Source organism: Apteryx rowi, unplaced genomic scaffold (genome assembly GCF_003343035.1).
Source record: "Apteryx rowi isolate R43461 unplaced genomic scaffold, aptRow1 scaffold_98, whole genome shotgun sequence".
In the NCBI taxonomy this organism is placed as follows: Eukaryota; Metazoa; Chordata; class Aves; order Apterygiformes; family Apterygidae; genus Apteryx; species Apteryx rowi.
The window spans coordinates 2,269,056-2,288,544 of NW_020451293.1; the positions used below are offsets into that span (position 1 = coordinate 2,269,056).

General features: G+C 41.8%; 1 protein-coding gene across 2 annotated transcripts in view; it reads right to left on the reverse strand.

Moving 5' to 3' along the window:
* Positions 1–1,090: 1,090 nt before the first annotated feature.
* MAPKAPK3 (mitogen-activated protein kinase-activated protein kinase 3) overlaps positions 1,091–19,489 on the reverse strand; it is a 131,625-nt gene continuing 113,226 nt past the window's right edge. For both annotated transcript variants that reach the window (XM_026055077.1, XM_026055078.1), the window contains 9 exons: positions 16,304–16,443; positions 15,390–15,454; positions 13,183–13,262; positions 11,368–11,494; positions 9,803–9,878; positions 9,450–9,574; positions 7,323–7,408; positions 4,511–4,591; positions 1,091–3,001 (listed from right to left, as the gene is read on the reverse strand). In XM_026055077.1, coding sequence (XP_025910862.1) covers positions 2,843–3,001; positions 4,511–4,591; positions 7,323–7,408; positions 9,450–9,574; positions 9,803–9,878; positions 11,368–11,494; positions 13,183–13,262; positions 15,390–15,454; positions 16,304–16,443 — 939 coding nt within the window. In that variant the 3' untranslated portion in view covers positions 1,091–2,842. The remainder of the gene's footprint in view (positions 3,002–4,510; positions 4,592–7,322; positions 7,409–9,449; positions 9,575–9,802; positions 9,879–11,367; positions 11,495–13,182; positions 13,263–15,389; positions 15,455–16,303; positions 16,444–19,489) is intronic.

A 19,489-nucleotide genomic window follows, 5' to 3' on the forward strand; every position in this document is an offset into this window, starting at 1 on the left:
AAAAATACATATTAAAATATAAATATATATAAAAATATATATATTTATATATATATAAATTATCTATATATATACATAGGCTTCTTGTAACTGGGGCTGAGGCAAGTGGATCAGGGCCCTCGCACCCTGCTCCCATCACGTTAGGGAAGACGGCCGTGTCGCAGGCGGTTTGCGCCCCAGACAGGCGGCAACAGGACAGCGGAGACGGAGGGCTCCGCGCCACCCCCCAGCTCCCCAGGAGCTGCCGCCTTCCTTCTGCCAACGCAGCACAAACCCTTCCGGCGAATGACGCTTGCCCGCTCTTCCAGGCCCTGCATTTCGCCGCCCTCCTCGGGTTCCCCCGGCACTTTGCAGTATCCGTCGATGCAGTCGCTGTGGGGCAGAACGCAAAAACGTTAGTCCGGATTTAATGCGACGGGAGTGTCCTCCCATACGGGGGCCAAGACCCGCAGGTGTGGTGCCTACATGCATGGCTCCATCACTCCAGCTTCCAGCTGCAGCGCAGTAAAAACTGGACCCTCCAGCAACGAATGAGGCCCAGGCGGGCTTTGCAGTTCTCCATGGAAAACAATCCAGGCCTCAAAGCCCCCCGCTTTGACAAGCGAGAAGGCACCAGCTTTGGGGTCATGGGAAACACAGCTCCTGCTCAAACTCTGGCTGATGGGAGGCCAACTGAAGACAGGAAAGAAAACTGGGGTTACAACAGCTGCATATATCACCCCGATGAGGCACAGAGATGGGAATGCAGGAATGATTTATGTATCGCCCTCTAAAATTTGGATAAAGGGACTGGGACTTGGATCTAGTTCTAATCCCTATCACTGCAGCCTGGACAAGGCACAGCTCTCTGTTTGTTGTATTATTTACAGCTGGTGAGCAATATTTGCATAGCTCAGAGGAATAACACGATAAAAAAAAATCAGTATATACCAATACTATAATAACAGATATATCTAGATAGATAAACATGAAATAATTTTAAAATTTATCTTTGCAGAGATTGAGATTTATAAACAAACCCTTGAGAACTTAAAAGTCAAAATTGGGTAGCCTTTGAGCGTAAACATCATTAAAAACTTTCCTTCTCCTCTTCCCCATCACCTTAAACACATATGTACCTTGCAAAGCAATACAACTCTGCAACATCTCAACCTCAACAGGGATGACAGGAGGAAGGAATGCTGGAACATGATTTATTAAAATCGGTTTATAAAATCCTAGGACTAGTTTATAAAGAAGAATGGAGGTCTTCTCCAGTGCTTTGAAGATGGGACCAGACAAGGTCCAAAGCCTCAAGTAGATCTCTGGCGGAAGTAACAAGCTCAATGTGGCTTTCAGAGTCTCCAGTCAGATTAGAAGATTCGGATCCTTTCCGCAGCCTTGTTTTCCTTTTAAACATTCTTCTGAGCCTATTAATCCATCAGCACTCCCTGTGCCTACCACAAAGAAGTTTTTATCTGCATCACTGGAAGCACTTAATTTTCATCCCAAACTCTCACAACAGGTGAAGCAAATATTTGCTTCACCTCAGTTAAAACAAAACAAAACAAAACMAAACCACACAGAAAGAGGAAATATTTTGATCACGGAGTAAAACAAGTTAGCAAACCGTGGCCAGGATACTGTAAAACAGATGTTTGAATTATAAGAGCAAAAAATGGATATCCTTGCAGGCAATCTCCCATTAGATGGCAGAATTCTTTGGATCCAGAAACACTGTCAAAACACTGCAAATAAAATAGTAACCCCCACCTGCCGCCCCTCAAGAAACAAACACCCCACCCGCCAAAATTTGCTACGAGCAGCACACTTCAGGCATAGGATCTGGAGGTAATTACCAGAAGGGATGCTGCCAGACAGCGGGGCCCATTCACAGGACATGCACTTGCCATTTCTTCCTGAACTTCAGAGGTCTCTCTTCAAGAGCAGGCTCTAGTATACAATTGCATGTCCAGTTGCATGCCCTAAAGGTTGTGGATCCAAGAGGAACAGCAATATTCTCCGCAGGGTACTTCTGACTAATTAAATCCTAATTAAAACTCTTCACATGAAGTACTGTTTAAATTAAAAATGTTACAAGGGAGGGATCTGACAGTGGCATAGATATAACATCATGGTTACAGTTTAGAAAATGAACAAGTTATTAAATGAGAAACTATGACCAACCAGTTCTTCACATAAGACTACATGAAGACTTTATGAAAATGCAAATGCACGGATTTTTTTCCCTACAGCAGCAATAACAGTTGTTCACTGTTTAGGTGATATTCTGTAACTACAGGAGATAAGTTTGGAACTATTGACTATTCTTACCAATTCTAGCATGAAATGCTAACCAGATGCATCCAAAGTAGAGCTGTACCTGTGCTATTTTTGTAAAGAGCAATCACATATCCTTCCTCCTTACTCGGTGCTCACGTCTGAACTCCTAAGACCGTCCTAGCAGAACACTAGGCATTTTTTCCACTCCCAAGCTTAAAATGGTCACAGAAGTCACTCTTGTAGATGGCTGTTAAAGCCTCAGTGCATTAATAAGCCGAGACTGCCTCCTGTTCTTTCCATTCCTCCAATACAGTTAAAGCCAAAACATAAACATTTCTGGTATTGCTGTATCTTCCCTAGCGATATGCAACAGAATCATGTCATATAAATTAGCCTTTAAAAGCAAAGCCCTGATTCAAGTCATAAAAACGTAATCTTTCACACTGTCCCCTTTTTGCAGGATAGCTTCTTCACTGTCTCAGCGCCACGGCCTTTGTTGTATGGACTGAATTGATCGTACTCATTTTAAATTGCTCCTTTTAACTTTTACCCTCCACCCACAGGTCCTTGGCTTCTCTTCTCATTGGTTATTGCACCCTGGGGCTGCAGAAGAGGTGCCTGCCTGCTTTTGCTTCTTCCGGCGTTTGTTCAGGAGGCGGTTGTTGGATGTTTTCAAGTCTTTAATTTTCACCTGATCATAGTCCACCCTCATGGTAGCCAAAGCACTGGTCATCTCCTCCTGAAACCAAGAAAGCAACTTATTGAAAACCCCAAGGCACAGACAACACAGCCGCTCCATATTACTGCCAAGAGATGAACGTACAGAATGCAACCCTCTGTTACGCTACAACCAGAAATAGCTGAGCCTTTTCTGCTGCACTGGACTATGACTAAAGGCTTCGTTCTACTCACAGACTCATTCAGGAAGGGCTATTCACACAGCATGTCACATGTGAGCGCTCAGGACCACACTCGGCTGGCCTAAATTCCACCGTGTCCCTGTGCCTGGCATTTCTTCCGGGCTGCTACTGAATCTGGGCTTCTTAGAGCAGTCGGTGCTGCTTCCCTTGCTCGGTTACCAAAGTAGGTTAGCAGGAACTAGAATAAAGAGTCCCCACAAAGTTATTTAAAAGTATGCGCTTCAAATTCACACTCCTCCTTACTTTGAATTAACGATCAAATGCAGGCAAATCTTAAACTTTCAGTAAGGTTAGGAGCAAAAATCTGCTTAACTGAATGTCTAAGAATGTAGATACTCTAAAAGATTAGTCCAGGAAAGGAAATAAAGATTAAATATTATTGGAATGCCAATGGCCCAAGGGAGTATCTTTGGAACCTATACAAAGCACAAACACAAAAAGTGCTCAGAAACATTGAAATGAAGAAGGCGAAGTTAAAATATCTTTATGATCCCTTTGACTTGAGAGGCAAATGTTGTCCAGGTCCTTTTTTTTTTTTTTTTTGCCATAACACTGTTTAACAGCTGACACTACACATCAGTAATTTAAATGAAATCAGTAATCAGTAGAATACATTACAGGAAAGTTGCAATTATGAACATGCCAAGCATTATAAGTGCAGAAAATTCAGAATTAATTATGAAAAACATGCCAACCTGATAAAGGCCAGCAGGAAAGAGTTAAGGCTTGCAAATGACTTTTAGTCTGCCCTATAATTTCACTTCGCAGGAAGCATTCAACTGTCATCAGTACGAACAGTAGGTGAGGCATCTGGCTAGATTAAGGGAAAGACAGATACATTTTTTCCCCTTTTTTTTCCCTCCCGCAACTGTCACAGCAAGACAAAGCTAAGGTTGTTTAATGTTCTTTTACAAGAACAGATTAGAAAAGCCGGATGCAGCCTAGCCCTCCCACTCTGTCCCCCTACACTTTCATCAGATCCTTCACTTTAGCACGATAGTCTTCAAACTCCCTCACACTGCCCCTTCTCTTACATGGTTATTATACAGTGGTTCATCAGGTAGCATCATTAATACCTTTAATCGTAACCATTTTATTTGTTGATATTCTGCATAGCTGTAAGGCTGTCGAAAGAGGCTCAGACAGCATTCTTTATATACGGTTATCATACACACTACTGTCCCAACCAGGACTGAAGCTTCCTTTGTTTAACATGCTTGCACTTAAAATAGCCATAATCTCCAAGGGAATAAGCATCCAAAGAGAGACAGCCCCTCTGCTGTCTCATCGGACTTGACTTCAAGAAACCTGAACTGTGACTGACTCACCTTAACTTCATCCCAGTGGTCTTTATCCTCTTGCAGTACCCGGGCAGTATGAAGAGGAGTTGGTGGCACTGCCATGGATCTCTGAGGAAAAGGATAAAACACGAAAAGAAGTGTTCTGCGAAAACACCCTTAGGAAGTGACTGCTTGCTCTTCCAGGTGCATGGTGGGCATAAAACTTATCTCAAGTCCTTCACTGGCCCCCATTATTCATGCTTTCAAGCACCCCACAAGCTAATACATAGAGCTATCCTGTATGAGGTAGAAAAGGACTATAGGCCCTACACAACAAAAGCATCTGTAAAGAACAAAAGGAGGGAGTGCTGAGTTCCTTTACTCTGTTCCCTTCCAGTCCAACCAATAACTCCATGTTGTATATATTTTTACGTCCATTTTGTATTTTTAACGATTTCATTACTCGTTAATCACCATTTTAAAATTGTTAATTTGACCTTTTTCTTCTAGCATTTGTACTAGGAGAAATATTCTTCTACACACACATTATCTGACATTACCATTTCATGAGATCATAAATGTGCCAAAAAGGGGAAATTACACTATTATTTAGAGTAAGAATTCAGTATCCTGGCACAGTTCAGAAGACAACTCATTGCTCGAGGTGCTTTTCTACCTTAGACATAAAATTGAGATCTATGCTCACCTATCACGAAAGACCTGTAGAGATTTTTAATTAGAATAAGGTATGATTTCTAAAGGCCAAAGCACAGCTCCTTAGCTGAATTCAGCAAGAATAATATTTTTTTTTCCCAGTCCATAACCGAAACCATAATTTCATTTGGATATTCTATCTTCCTTATGCTTTCTATCCAAATTTGCTGTCTCGTGCGGTGGCATTCCATACCAGAGGCAGCTGCAAGTGAACAAAGTCTAAGGAGATACCTGTATACGCCACTGTAAATTAAGCACTGTATGTGAAGCAGTGCTTATCCTCCACTGAGCTCACAGTACCACTGTATCAAGTTCTGCAGTGGTTACAGAAGGAGAAGCAGAAACCATGGCTCCTGTATCCTCTGGAAAAGTACAGGTGGGAAGAGGAAAACGGAAAACAGCAGCATGGACTGGCTTTTGTAGTGCCCCTGAGCAAGCATTGAGGCTGCCCTCCTGCTTGCTGTCAGCTACTTCTTGTTGAATGAATCTTACTTCCAAGCTGACTAAAGGATTATGTGCTCCACCTCAAATGAAAAATTTTGCATATGCCACAATACTTTTGCCATCCACTCAATTAAAAAAAGAAAAAGGAAAGAAAAGGAGGAGAAACTCAAAGACCCTCCTCTGCTGCTTGTGAGAGGCATCTCCCCATTCACCTTCTCACTTACTTTGGGAAAAGAAAAGGAAGAACACAAACATTACCATATTGGTCTTTCCCTTGCCCTCCCTATGCCTCATGGGAATAGTAGGTTCAAAAGAAAAAAATCTGCCGCTCCTAGAGCATTCTTCCAGTTACAGTATGCTAGCTTGGCTCTTCAGTGCAGCATAGTCTATAGACTGTCTCTGATCTCCTTATTAACTGGTTATATGTGTATTTCAAGTAACAGGTATGGCTGTAGGTGGTAGTTCCCTTAGCTATTAGGCACTTGTTCTGTAAAATTCATCGCCTGTTCACTCTTGAAACACCTCCTTCTTGGTCTTCAAACAGTTACGCTGTAGGTATGCATTCTGATCAGCGATTACATTTTTATTTGTTTTAAAACACTTGGAGAAATTGTCTGGGTTCTGTTCCAATTTTAGAGATTCTTTGTAAACTTAGATTTTCAGCTTCCACGATTCTAAATGGAGATATCTCTCTGTTTCACCAGCATGTTATACAGCTACATTTCAGTGCGTTTCTGAGGGTTCTGAGGTGCTCAAGCAACAGATATTATAGAAAGGCTGACTATTAGTTATGTCCCTGTTTTTGCTCCTTCCTCTGAGGATCAGCACAAAGGAAGCACTACAGGAGAAAAGGGCATTCTACAGTACAAGTGATTTCGTTCCTGGCTGATGTTTATTTGGGCAGCGAGAAACAAGACTGGCCTCCTTTTAGGCACAAATGTGAGAAGTTTGTGAGACATATAAGCTATTATTCTGAGTGACATCTGCAGAGCAGAGATGATACCCCGAAACTCCCTGCACTCAACTGACCCCGATAACACCTGGGATTCTTGTCTCTTGTTAGATATAATAAATGTTCTATTATGAAATAGGTTTTTTTTTTTTCCAAAAATAGTTTGTAAGGAAAAGAAAACTAAACCAAATCACAGAATGAAACTTGAACTGGGACCGTACACTCTGGACAACCTTATCTGGCAATGTCTCATAGGGCACTAAGCCGAAACCCTTGCTGCTTCCATAGGCGCTTCTGAACTCTGCCAAAGTTGAGAATACCCACTAAGCATGAGACTCTGTATTCACACAGCACAGCTATGCACAGTGGTGCCTGAGACCACTAATAATAGCTCTGTTTAAATCCTACATTGATGAAGTAAGTGTGTTTTATTTTTACTTTTCTAAAGGGAGTAACACGTGTGTGTGCTGCAGTCAACAGTGATTGCCTGCTCAGAGAAGGTACAGTTATATTTGGCTTTTGCTTGCAAGGATGATACTGTGGGCGTCTCTCTTTGTGTGCCCTCTGGTAACACCAGGAAGAATTTTGGTTTTGCAGACGTGTCCCTTTGTGGAGGGCATACTAAGTTAATTATGTTATAAACAGAAATCAGAAATTAACAGAAATCTGCTGTGCTATGTGCAGCCACACTAAGTTCTGCATGTAAGAATTAATATATTGCTCCCTTGTAAAAAACTATATGAAACTCACGTTAATCCAAGGGTGATTCATAAACTGAGAGACTGTCATCCTCTCTGTTGGGTCAGTCTTCAGTAAATGGCGAATCAGCTGCTTGGCTGAAAAACAGGACCAACATGGCATGTTGTAGTCTACTACTGTGTTCCCAAATAACCTTGAGAACACAAAGACCTGATGAATGAAGAAAGACAATTCTGCAGAACTCAAAACACCTACCTATTGCTGTTCCCATGTTAAGAAGCCATGTACAGTGTGGGAGGTTATTATTGTTTAAAGAGGCAGAACATGAAAACATCCAAAAGGAAAGAGGTAGGAAGGAAAGACAAAGGATTAGGGATTCTATCTACACTGCCTATATCACAAGACCACTGTTCTGAGAGCAAAAACTTAAGAGAAACACAGCAACACAAAGCTGCCTGTCCAAATGACAGCAACAAGCCTGACATTATGGGCAAGAATGAATGCACGAGCTGATGTTTTGAGAAATGACAGAAGACAAAAACTGGCACAAGCCTTGAAAACAAGGACAAGAAACTTCTCTTTGACAACAGAGAGGCCACTAAAAGGATGACAAAGTCAAAGAAACGGATTGCATAAACAGGCTTTGCAGCAGCTTTCTGTGAACACGTATCTGCCAAAGCCAAAGAAATGAGTACTAAGTAACTGAGATAAGAGATGATGAGAGTCTGGACAAGAGTTTCAGCTATGTGGACGGACAGGAAACACTACATCTACGGGATGTTATTCAGAAAGACTTAAGCATAACTTGCTTGGGGGGACCTAGAAAAACTTCTGAATAAGAGTTTTGTTTTAGCAACACTGAATGTGAGATGACTACAGGCTTGTAAGGAGCTGTCAGAGGTACAGGTTGAGACTTTAGTTTGATGAGATAGGTTGTAAAGGAGGTTTACAGTAGAGATTACCCAGAATCTAAAATGTAGGAGGAAACAGAAGGAAACCAAGGACAGAACCCTTTAAGATGATTACAGGAAGTTGCTGGGGAATTTAGTGGAAGTCTCCACAGATGAGTCAATGAAGAAATGATTAGGGAGGGAAAAAGAAAACCAGGATGGAACAGAACAAGGGAGGACAAAAAAAGCCTGACTACAGAAGCTGTCTGATCAGCCTAGAACAGTGTACACAGCTAGCTAACCTAAACAGGTTCAAAGGTAGAGGGCACCTAGCTTCACTCAGGCAAACATAAAGGAACCCGAAAAATTTTGCAAGTGAACGCTCCTCTATCATTTTAGTAACTGCTGTAATATGAACGAGACCCAAAGCAGACAGATTAAGTCAGAAACCCCTTAATAGAGCATTTTTCTTCTTAACGTGCAGTAGTCTATGCTGTACACCCAGCCATGAGATCCGATGAGGGGCTACAATGCCACAAAGCACAGCATTATCCAATGATAATTTGTTGTTGCTCAACAACAGACAATAACGAGGTGTTAACGCACTTCTAGCAATATCTAGGCTTGTTAGAAAAAAAGATATGCTTGGGATTGCTGACCTTTATAAAATAATTGTCAGGTGAGACCTCCAGTTTATAATACAATCAGAATAACAGGGAAACAGAAGCATCCACTTTCAGGACACTGGTTTGAATACATTCAGGTCACAGCTGAACAGCAGCACTTTTTGTCAATGACTTGCACAAAATAAACGGATAAATTGTTGACCTTGATTTAAGTGCTGGCTGGCAAGTTTCCACATCACAAAAACATAGCATTGACAGTTACCACCCCCTTGCYAGCTGTATCACCAACGAGGGCAAAGACTGAGTAAGTTCTGAAGACAGAGTTTGCCTTTCTTCCGACTCAGCTTGCATTGTAGCTGCCCTGGCAGTCTCCTTTCAGGGGATTAAAGACTTGTTTGCAGAGGATTTAATTTGGGTCTTTCACTAGCACTAGCTGCAATTTGAAAGAAAGTTTTCAGTAGCCATTTACCTTCTGTAGCACTTAGGTTGCTGGCTAATATTTGAATTCCCAGCCTATCTCTGTATCACCTTACAAAAAATTAATTTAAATTTCAAAAAGGGAAACAAAGAATAAGACAGGTTTTTAAAAACAGTCTTATGTAAGCCTTCTCCATGGCAGCACACCATGTAAAAACTCATCAGAGACACTGAGCCTTCAGTACCTTCTTCTGATACTTCAGCCCATTCTGGATTGGGAAATCCATACTGCCCCATCCGAATTCTTCTCTTCATTCCTGGAGAAATGGCTTGTCCAGTGTTTGAGTAGAATGGAGGGAACCCACACAGGCTATAAGAGAAGTGTACAAAAAAAAAAAAAAAGATGTTATAAGTAGAAAAGTCTTTTCATCTCTTAGGAAGTCCCATACAAGCTTATACTTTTCTGCACATTGCACGATCCTAGTGACTAATTCATTATAAGTGTAAATTTAATAAAAGAGTTACTATTCCAGCCATGAAAGGAGGCATAGAGAATTTTTCCTTTTTCTGTTCATCTGGCCTCTTTTCAAATACTTACAGAATATACGTGATGACCCCCAAAGACCACATGTCACATGATTTATCATACTTCTCAGGACCAAGGACTTCTGGAGCTGAGGAAGAGTTAAAAACAGAAGTTAACAGCGTACCAGATATTTCCTTTCATCTCCATCACGTTGGAAGCAGCAGCATACTAAAACAACAGATAACAAAGGCATTACAAAATGCAGCTGATTGCTGGAACTGGGTAGTATTTTCTATGACAAGTTCCTAAGTACAACTATGTAGCTTTAAAGAGGAGGAATGGAGCTGGCAAAATGCCCAAGTCTTCACCTTAGTATCCCTCTGCTCAAGAGAGGACTAAGACTGCAGAAAAGCAGAAGGAGCTATAGCTAAATGTGTACAGGGAGACATAGCACTAAACGTGACAGGAGCATATGTTCCAGAAATCAGAACAGAAAGGACCTACTAGAGCTGGGGAAAAAATTTTGAACAGTACCTAGGTGGAGTATGTTTGGCTCCAGCAACTACAGTCAGCCCCTCTGGAGCACTGTATTCTTCACTAAGTAAAAAAATTATAGAGAGATGCATTTAGAAGGGATTTTTTTTTTTTCCTGAGGCAGGTGAACTGGCAGTGAGTTGACTTTGTAAGGAAGATGATTCTCCAAGCACATGAGCAATCATGCTGGTTTACAAAAAGGTGTTGAGAAGGGAAATGTCAGCCTGTTTATATAGGAATATAAAGGCATAAAAATATATATGCATAAATTCCTTAAAATTTCATCACTATTTCTATCATAAAAAAAAAAAAAACACAGAGAAAGAAGCATCAGGGAAACAACACTGCTATCACACATATAACTGTTTGTTACCAAGTATCTTTCATTACAAAAAGCAATAGATCACCTACGCAGTAGAAGGCAACTCGCTCTTATAAAACATTAAGCCCTTTTTCTTCCAAATAAATTCCAAGTGCTGACAGCATCGGTCACACCATATGGTGAATGACTATTACCTCAAAGACCAAAAGGTATATATTCTTAGAGTGCACAAAGGACAGTGTAATGTGGCACTCATTACATAGTTCTCTGTCTTTGGACAAAATGCGGCAAAATTTCAGCTGTGTTTAAGTCACTTCGGTCTTTTATTGCCAATTCCTCCATTTGCCAGCTTTAACAAGCTTTACAGCTGGGGGAATACTCTCCCTGCTCTCTTTTATTGCATTAGTTAAGCTAAGGGAAGTTTTGCAAGAAAACACCCAAATGTTATGAAGCTGAGTTCAAATTAGGGCTTTTACTGCATCATCCACAGAGGAAACATCAGGATCACTTCAGTGTAATCAGAAGCAACACGTCCTCTTTCCTTGCTTCTAATTCTTGTCCACTGTTAAGGCAATTTCCTCTGCAACCAATGAAGAAAGCAGGAGGACTCAACTGTACTGGAACCGGACTAGGTTTGGGTTGGGTTGAATTCCATTTAAAATTCTGCAGGGTCCCTTCTTGTGTTACCTGCACAGGAGATTTGCAATCCATTCCCACAGACCCACTACAAGGCAGGGATAACAGACTCAGACACAGAAGAAACGTGCCTTGGATAACTTACCCACATAATAAGGAGTGTAACAGGGGGTCTGAAGTGCATTTTGTACTGTGGTTTCTTTGGCAAAGCCGAAGTCTGTGAGTTTGAGTACGGTATCCTTCTCTTTAGATGTGTAAAGCAAGTTTTCAGGCTGAAAGACCAAGAGAAAGCATAAACAAGGCAATGAAGAGAGGTCTTTCTATTGAGCTGTAAGGCCAAATCATTCCTGCTTGTGTGGACCACCACCTGCGTCTGGGTCTTCTTCTTTCCCTCACATCCCTGTCATACCATGCAGAAAGTTCCCTCTCAGCAGAGCAAGGATCAAGATCCTTTTCAACACGGTATTTATGGGAGTAAATCACAAGACTCCTGTTGGGACAAATGGGTATCAAATCCAGCCTCCTGGAGCCTTCCTCTAGTTCCCTGTACTTACTAGGATTATTCTGTCTGATCTACACCACTTGATCTGACAGCACTCTGTATGGCATTCAAGTAACTGAGCTGAAGGACAAGAGGAGTCATCAATCAAGTCCTCTATGAGCAACTGACACCACTCCATAAAAATTAACTAATACAGCCAACAGTCCCACCTCATCCCCCCTCCTCCGTCTCCTGAAACCTGAGCTAATTCCACACTTGCTCCACACTCCTTCGTAAAGGCTCTCCAAAACCAGAAGTGGCACGGAGAGAGTACAGGGATGACTGGACACCCCCAAAATCTGCAATCGTTTGGACTTGTTTTCCAGTTTCTCAGGGACAAGGAAGCCATGCCCTATTTCATGCTAGTGTTCAGGGACATGAAGAAGGAAGGACTGGAAAAAGAACAGGCTTGAAGCTCTACTAAGCAGTTTGCATCATTTCTGTGTTAGTTCACTGAGTGTGCAGAGTGGGCGTTTGGGGCTAAGCATTTCAGTTTCTATGCTGGTGCTGGGCAGTGGTACAAACATAGCTCCGCAAAAGTAAACAGATTTGTCTCTGAACTGTTAAGCCATAGCTCCTACATAAAGGCCCCCAAAACATACCCCACAGTGAGACCTAGCAGTGTCAGTTCTCCCTGCAGCTGAACACACAGAGGGATACATAGAAACTTCACAAACTCAAAGCTGTGGAATCGATCAGGCGCTTCAGTCTATCATTATGGGACTTGCTCTTTGTTATATTCTGTCTCATACCACCGTATCTCTAAGCTATAAATGACTTGGAGCAGCTATCTTGTCTTCGTTCATGCTGTGCGCTTTACAGACCACAGATAAAATTTAATACGACAGTCTGTCAAACCTCCCCCAAAAGATCTGGGGACAAGCATTAGCTAATACTAGCACTCTGTTCCACGTGGCAATAATTGAGATCTTCCTATTCTTCCAAACATTTACAAATACTATTAACTTGGACTGGATGCATGGAATTGGTGTTATTCCTCCCATATATGGAGTTTCTTCTATTTCTGAAGTCTTCCCTCCCCTCCCTCCTTTTTTTTCGGCAAGTATAATTCTGCAAACTAACAACTGGCAAGGTCTGTAGATAGAGGTACAGCACCTAGAATTAGTTTACTTCAGGCAAGCTTATTTGCGTGTTAATTAACTGGATTTCAAATTGGTAGTATCTCCATAATTAACCATCTGATTATCACCTAGATTCTTCCACATTCCCTATGCAACCGCACACATGAATATTTTGACCTTTGATTAGATGGGAGTGAACAGATCTCTTCTCACACTGGCAAAGGAACAGGAACACTTTGACCATCTGATTGTACTCCTATTTCTATTTAAACCAGTTACCCATTCATTTTTCCACCTTCGACTCTTTCCTCCCTGCCCACACACCTTCAGGTCTCACCTTGACATCTCTATGGGCAATGTTCATTGAATGAAGATACTGGATGGCTGTTCCGATGTCTCTCATTATCTCAGAGGCCTCTATAAATACAATTTTAGAGAAAGGTCACATTAACATTCCCACTGTAACTCAGGGACACGCTTGGGAATGCTCATGACTTACAAACAGCTTGCTGAATACAGGGCGAGCGTCAAGGCTAGAAAACCTAAAATTAGCCCTAACAGCTGTGTTTTGGTTTTGCAGGCAACCATACCCCCCAATTCGCCGGCTGCTCAGCCCTCCTCCTGAGGAGGCACAGTAACAGAACAGTTCAGACTCCTGATTTTTATGAGCTTGTAAATTTGTGCTTTAATTTGCTCACCAAAAAAGCATCAAGAGCAGAGTAGCTAAGCAAGCTAAGCAAGGCTGTGGACATGTCCTTGGTTGTGCAGGACAGAAGTTTAATTTTCAGCTTCTAGTTCAGAGGCAATGGGTCTAGCAGATTTTCTAAAAACAGAGCAACATCATGAAATCTTAATTTTAGGATAGGTCCCGTCTTCGTTCCTCACTTCCTTTAAAATTTTTTCCTAATGAGAAACAAAATCAAAAGAACCGTTCTGTTCTGCAAAGCCCAAACTGCTGCCTTTGTAACCATGTTTCTAAAATTTAACATATAGCCCAGAAGCAAATTCTGGTGGTTGGTGAGCTGCCTTGCAAGAGTGGTATTCTTAAGTTTGGAAGAGTGCAGTTATACGGGGAGCTGTTTCAGAGCAGGAAGGAGTGGCACTTCCATAGCACCAAGAGAACATTATATTACATCTTTATTGATAGGGAAACAGAATTAGCAACTTTAACATGATTCTCTGTTTTCTGCACAGGTAGAAACCTCAGTAGTGAGAGAGAAAGCAGAAATTATTGTACTGTAGCCTGGAAACCTTTTTCCACAAGGCTTGAGATTGAGGTTAGGCAATCTCACACAGGGACAACAGGAAGGCAGAAACACTCATCTCCTTCAGTTAAAGCCTTGTATGACCTCCTCCTTCCTGGCCCCGGCCAAGGACTCTAGCTCCTAATGGGAAGTCGTGGACAATGTATAAATGGTCAGCGAATCCAGGGATTCCAGGGGAAGAGGGTTAATTTATCGCAGAAACTAAAGGAAGGCGTATTTTTGTCTTTAAACTCCCAAATGGTTTCTGAATAAGTATTTAGAATATTATACAATGGTATTTAATTCAGAAAAGCCATGTTTTAATCAGAGTAGGATCACTAATTATCACAGAACCAATTTTCCGTCTGGAGTCTTGTATTTAAGAGAGGAACAAAAGAATGTGGCTGAAAATGCCCATTTTCCCACAAGAGTCTCGCATGCCACTTAAAGGGTTCATCATAGGACAGGAAACACAGAGTCAAAAAAAACTTGGCCTCTGTACCACACTTGTAAAACAGTCATGGTAATTTATAAGCTCAAGTATAAATTTTTCCTCTTCTAATCATTTTGTGAGGATGCCAATTACGAACATTAATATTTTTACCCCAAACAGAAATAAGCTCTTGTCTGTTCTGAACGGGCAAGAGGAACCACAGTCAAGCACATCTTTAGTACTCTAAAAATAATAAATAGCAATGACAATAAAAATGACAAGGCTACTCTACTGCATGCTCTGTCAGTGACTTATAGCTGGCCCTTAAAAACGCACATCTTCCTTATTATAGATGAGCAGGCTTGTTTACAGTGTGGCTAATAACACTTCCTTTCAAGCAGTGCTTCAAAACCCTTGAATAAGAGATGTGCCATCAGATGTGATTTGCTTATTATAGTCATCACCTCACAGTATAGCTCTGCACAGTGATGCTGCTTGAGGGACAGCCAGAAAAGAAATCACAGTAGGGCTGTGCTCATAACATTAGAGGTGGTCTGGCAGAAGACCAGGGACTAGAATAGCAGAGGCTGTGTTCAGAAATGAAGCAACTGAGCAGATTTGTATGAGGAACTTTCCTCTAAACCTTCCACACTATGCTTGAACTTCGCCAATTCTGGTAACTCCTCATCTTCGGGAACCTTTAAAAGTCATTGTTTAATAGAGAGTCAGATAGAAAATTAACGAAAGAAAACAAAACTACAAAGCAAAACACCACCAAAGAAAAAATCCTGCAAGAGAACTAAGCAAGGGAACAGAGAAAGGAAGAAGCAGTCTCACAAACTTTAATGTGCGGCTTTGATTTTTCACCTCTCTCTGTGAAAGCTTGGTCTCCTCTCTCCTGGATCCTGCTAAACAGCTCTCCTCCCTCCATGCTGAAACAAAGAACACACAGAAAATAAACCCAGATGAGCAGAAAACACCAAATTAACACTTGACTGTGCATCTGTTTAATTGCACAGAGCCATTGCAAGGATGGATTAGAAAAGATTACAGCCTGCCTCCTATCCCAGTGCTTCCTAAACACCATACTCCATTTGAATCAATGCACTAAGCCATTCTGATATGGAATAAATACAAAACCAAACAAAATCAAGGAGTTTTGATGCCTGTGGTTTTATATACACTGACACAAGGAACACGACACACATAGCTGGGAGGTCAAATATGCTGGCACAGGGAGGCTGACAGTAAGCTTGTTTTGTCTAAGGGTTGGAGATGAAGAAAAAAGAAAGAAGGAAACAGACAACCTGAAAAGGATTATTAATTTGTCTCCAAGGAATAAGACACCATAACTGCGGTATTACGGATCACAGAGAGAGTAGGAAAAGTTATAGTCAAAATAGTAGCAAAAAGATCCTGTCCGATTGTAGGACTTGCATTTGAAGCTGGAAGCCAACCACAATAAAAGTTCATCATATTTGAGAGACACATGTCTCAAGACTGTATTAATTACAGTTGAAGCTTTCAGGAGCATAATTGTCATGGTGTACAAGGAAAAGTTGTTCATGGTTAAGGTTCCTCATTCCTCCATCATGCAAGTTGGCTGGAGCATCTACATATTTCCCTACCAGTTATGCAAAGACAACAAAAGGTTTGCTGTGCAAACAAAAATTGTGCTGCTGAGAGAGGTCACATATCTAACATCTAAGCCAACATATCCCCCTCCTCCCTCTACTCCCTCAAAGAGCAATGCCTGGCAGGGGGCTGCTGCTGGTCCATACCATTCCATGACAATGAGGAGGCATCTCTTCCCATGATGTATGTTCTCATAAACGTCCAGGACATGCACAATATGGGGACACCCTGATGCCCGCCAATGATATTCTACTTCCTGACGGGCTTTTGGGTTGTCATACAGGAGCTGTAAAGAAACAGGAGAGAGCAATGCCATCGGTCAGCATCATTCTGCTTTAATTCCGTACCTATGTGCAACTGCTCTTTGAGCTTAAAGATGGTGGCAAGGGCTACTTCTAGATCTTTTTTTCAGCTAAAGGATGCCAGTCCATCACAAGGTTTTTACAGTCTCCAGACTGCCCAGCTTCCTAGATTGAGGAATACAGAAACAGCAACTGGTCCCTTGGAGTAGGAGGGACCTTGAGCAGCAGCAAGGAGACATTTCGAGGCTACAACAGACCTATCTCACTCACCCCAAAAGGGACTCTTCAGTTTTTCCCTAACTTGTTTGCACTACTTGCACTGCAACAAAAAATAGCAGAAGGTGCTCTGTCAAGGGAACTCTTGCAAGGAAACTAGAAACCTCATGCAGAACCTGTGCAGGCTCTTGCCAGGCAGAGATGGAGCAGGGGCTTATTCAGCAAGTAGGAAAGGTGATCATGGCATGACTGCAAATGAGGAAGAAAAGTTCAGAAGGAAGGTAGAGCATTGCTCCTCTGCCTTCACTTTATAGACTGCAAGGGCCACAAACATGCAGTTGAACACCCTGCAGAAATCCCATCTGCCTTTTGACGGAAAAAATGTGTTAGGAGCTGCAGTCTCAAGACACGACCACTCAGATCAAGGAAAAATTGCCCTATGCTAGGGAATTTTAACATGTCTTCAGGGTAAAAATTAATTTCTATCTGGTGATTTCCTCCTAGAACAGTGTTTTCTTATGACCAGTTGCCCTCAGTTACCTCCCAGCTTTTGCTTAAGGATCCCTGTCAGGTCACCTGCATTCAATGTACCACAAAAACTAAGCACACTTGTGTACCTAAGGGCTAAAGCGATAGCAGCTAAGAGCACTAGGAGGTTGCATGAAATCCACTTCCTAAGAAAAGCATCTATTAGCCTGGAAGCTCTCACTCAGTTCCCTCTGCTAGGGACAACCCCCCACCCCAACTGCTGTAGGGATGTTAAGGTGCAGTGCAAACCCTTAAAGTTCAGTGGGATTTAAAACAACACGGACTTTCACACTGACTCCAAATATCAAGCAAACTTCTGACTCCATCAGGGTCACTATCTAGATGCTTGAACTTCTTTCTCTATCACATGCAAGGCCAGTTTATTTTAAGGCGCTAAGCTCTTCAGAACACAGGTTAGCGATTAACTTTCCTGATCCTGGGACTCTGTGCCAAGAAACATGTCCCTCCCCATTTAAAGAACTGCAACTAACTTTTGTGCAACATGGGCACATCACCAAATTCTGCTTTTTCTTCTCCTGCCAGTTTCTGTCTCATGTATCTAGACACCACTAACACTTTGTGACAGAGACTCTCTCTTTACTGCACATGTATATGGTTCCCACACAATAAGGCTGGAAGCTAAGTTTGATACTTTATACACTATTGTAATCATCATTGTAATGCTGGAGAAGCAATAAAACTGATACTGTATAAAGCATGATCAAATGCAGCAAAAAAGAAAAGTAAGAAAAGAGCAATCACCATCGATCTCTTCCAGAGCCTTAGAAAACGACAGCGACAACTGTGAGGGAACTGTTTTCAAACAGGAAAACATCAAGCATCGCTGCTGCACTATTAGGCCTTAGCCTGAAGCTCATCTCACTCATGTTTGCTATCAGGTCCTAGTCAAAACACGACTGCATGATAATTGCTGAAAACAAGTATTAACATGTAACTTGTCATTAGGGACCTATGAATCAGCCCAGGAAAATGAGATTTCTTTTCCACACGATTGCCAAGCTTCCTAAGGAACAGTGCATGAGGGCTGGTTGCAGAACCCTCTTTGAATATAGGCAGACACACGATTTAAAGGTCACAAGAAGTCACAATTTTTTTTTTTAATTGATTTCAATATAGACAACCTGTATCACTGGGAAAAAAAGTTTACACTCTTTTGCTGCCCTTTCAGCAAAGCAGGCACAATAACATGACAGCCACTTTATGCAAAGCGAGGGCATCACTGGACAGAAGATAGGAGCCTCCTCAGGCTCCCTCAGCTCCACTCCAAGGATGCTCCAGCATGATGCCAAATCTTCAGCGGTGCAAGGCGCTGAACACAGCAATCTTTCCTGCGGAGCTTAGTACCCTCACAACCAATCTAATTCTCACACATCGGTCGTTCTGCACCCCGAGCACACCCGTTTTAGATAGCTAACTATCCTCCTCTTCCTTCCTGCTCCAGCCTGCATATGGCCAGATTTTCAATACAAATAATTTCCTAAAAAAGAGATGGTTCCAGTTTGGACAAAAAGCCCATTAGGGAGTCCAAGCTCAGTTGATTTACTTCTTTCAGCCATGAGTGCACTCAGCTCTTTTTCCTTCACTGCTACTATGTTCTAGCTCAGCAGGACTGTCTAGCAGCATTTTCCCCTCTGCCCTTCTGAGTTTGGGCAGCTGCCTAAAGGTCTCATTATTCATTAAACTCCATGTGCAACAATAAAGCCCAAACACCCTCAGGACTAACCAGGCCATTTGGAAGAATTTTACAGGGTTTACAGCTTGGATATTACTGAATTAGTGACATTTTTGAGCAGGACATTCAAAATCTTCGCAACTTTCCTGCACGACTACTCAGACATAACAATGATCCTTACTAATGTTAACTGCACTAGAAGCTGTATATCTTGTGTTTGCACAATGTGCAGAGATGTTATTTTTGATGTCTGTACCGAGCGCTTATAAAAATCATTCACAGAATTGAACTCTCACTCGCAGCTTTTACATGGCATTTTGATACACAAGGATGCTGCAGTCTCTTCTTTCTCCTTCCTTGCCAGCAAGTTTCATATCCTCCCTAGTGCCAAACTTGACTATACTCATGTCAAGATGACACCTGGAGAGGCAGAGAAAAGGAAATGCAAAAATAAAGATCAGACACAGAGAAGTGATATAAACCAAGCAACATCTGATATATCAATCAACTCTTAACTTTTGAGTTTCTCCCACTGAGCCGTAAAAAGACATTGAATCTTTGATTTAAGCCTAAAATTGGAAGCCGTAACTGTA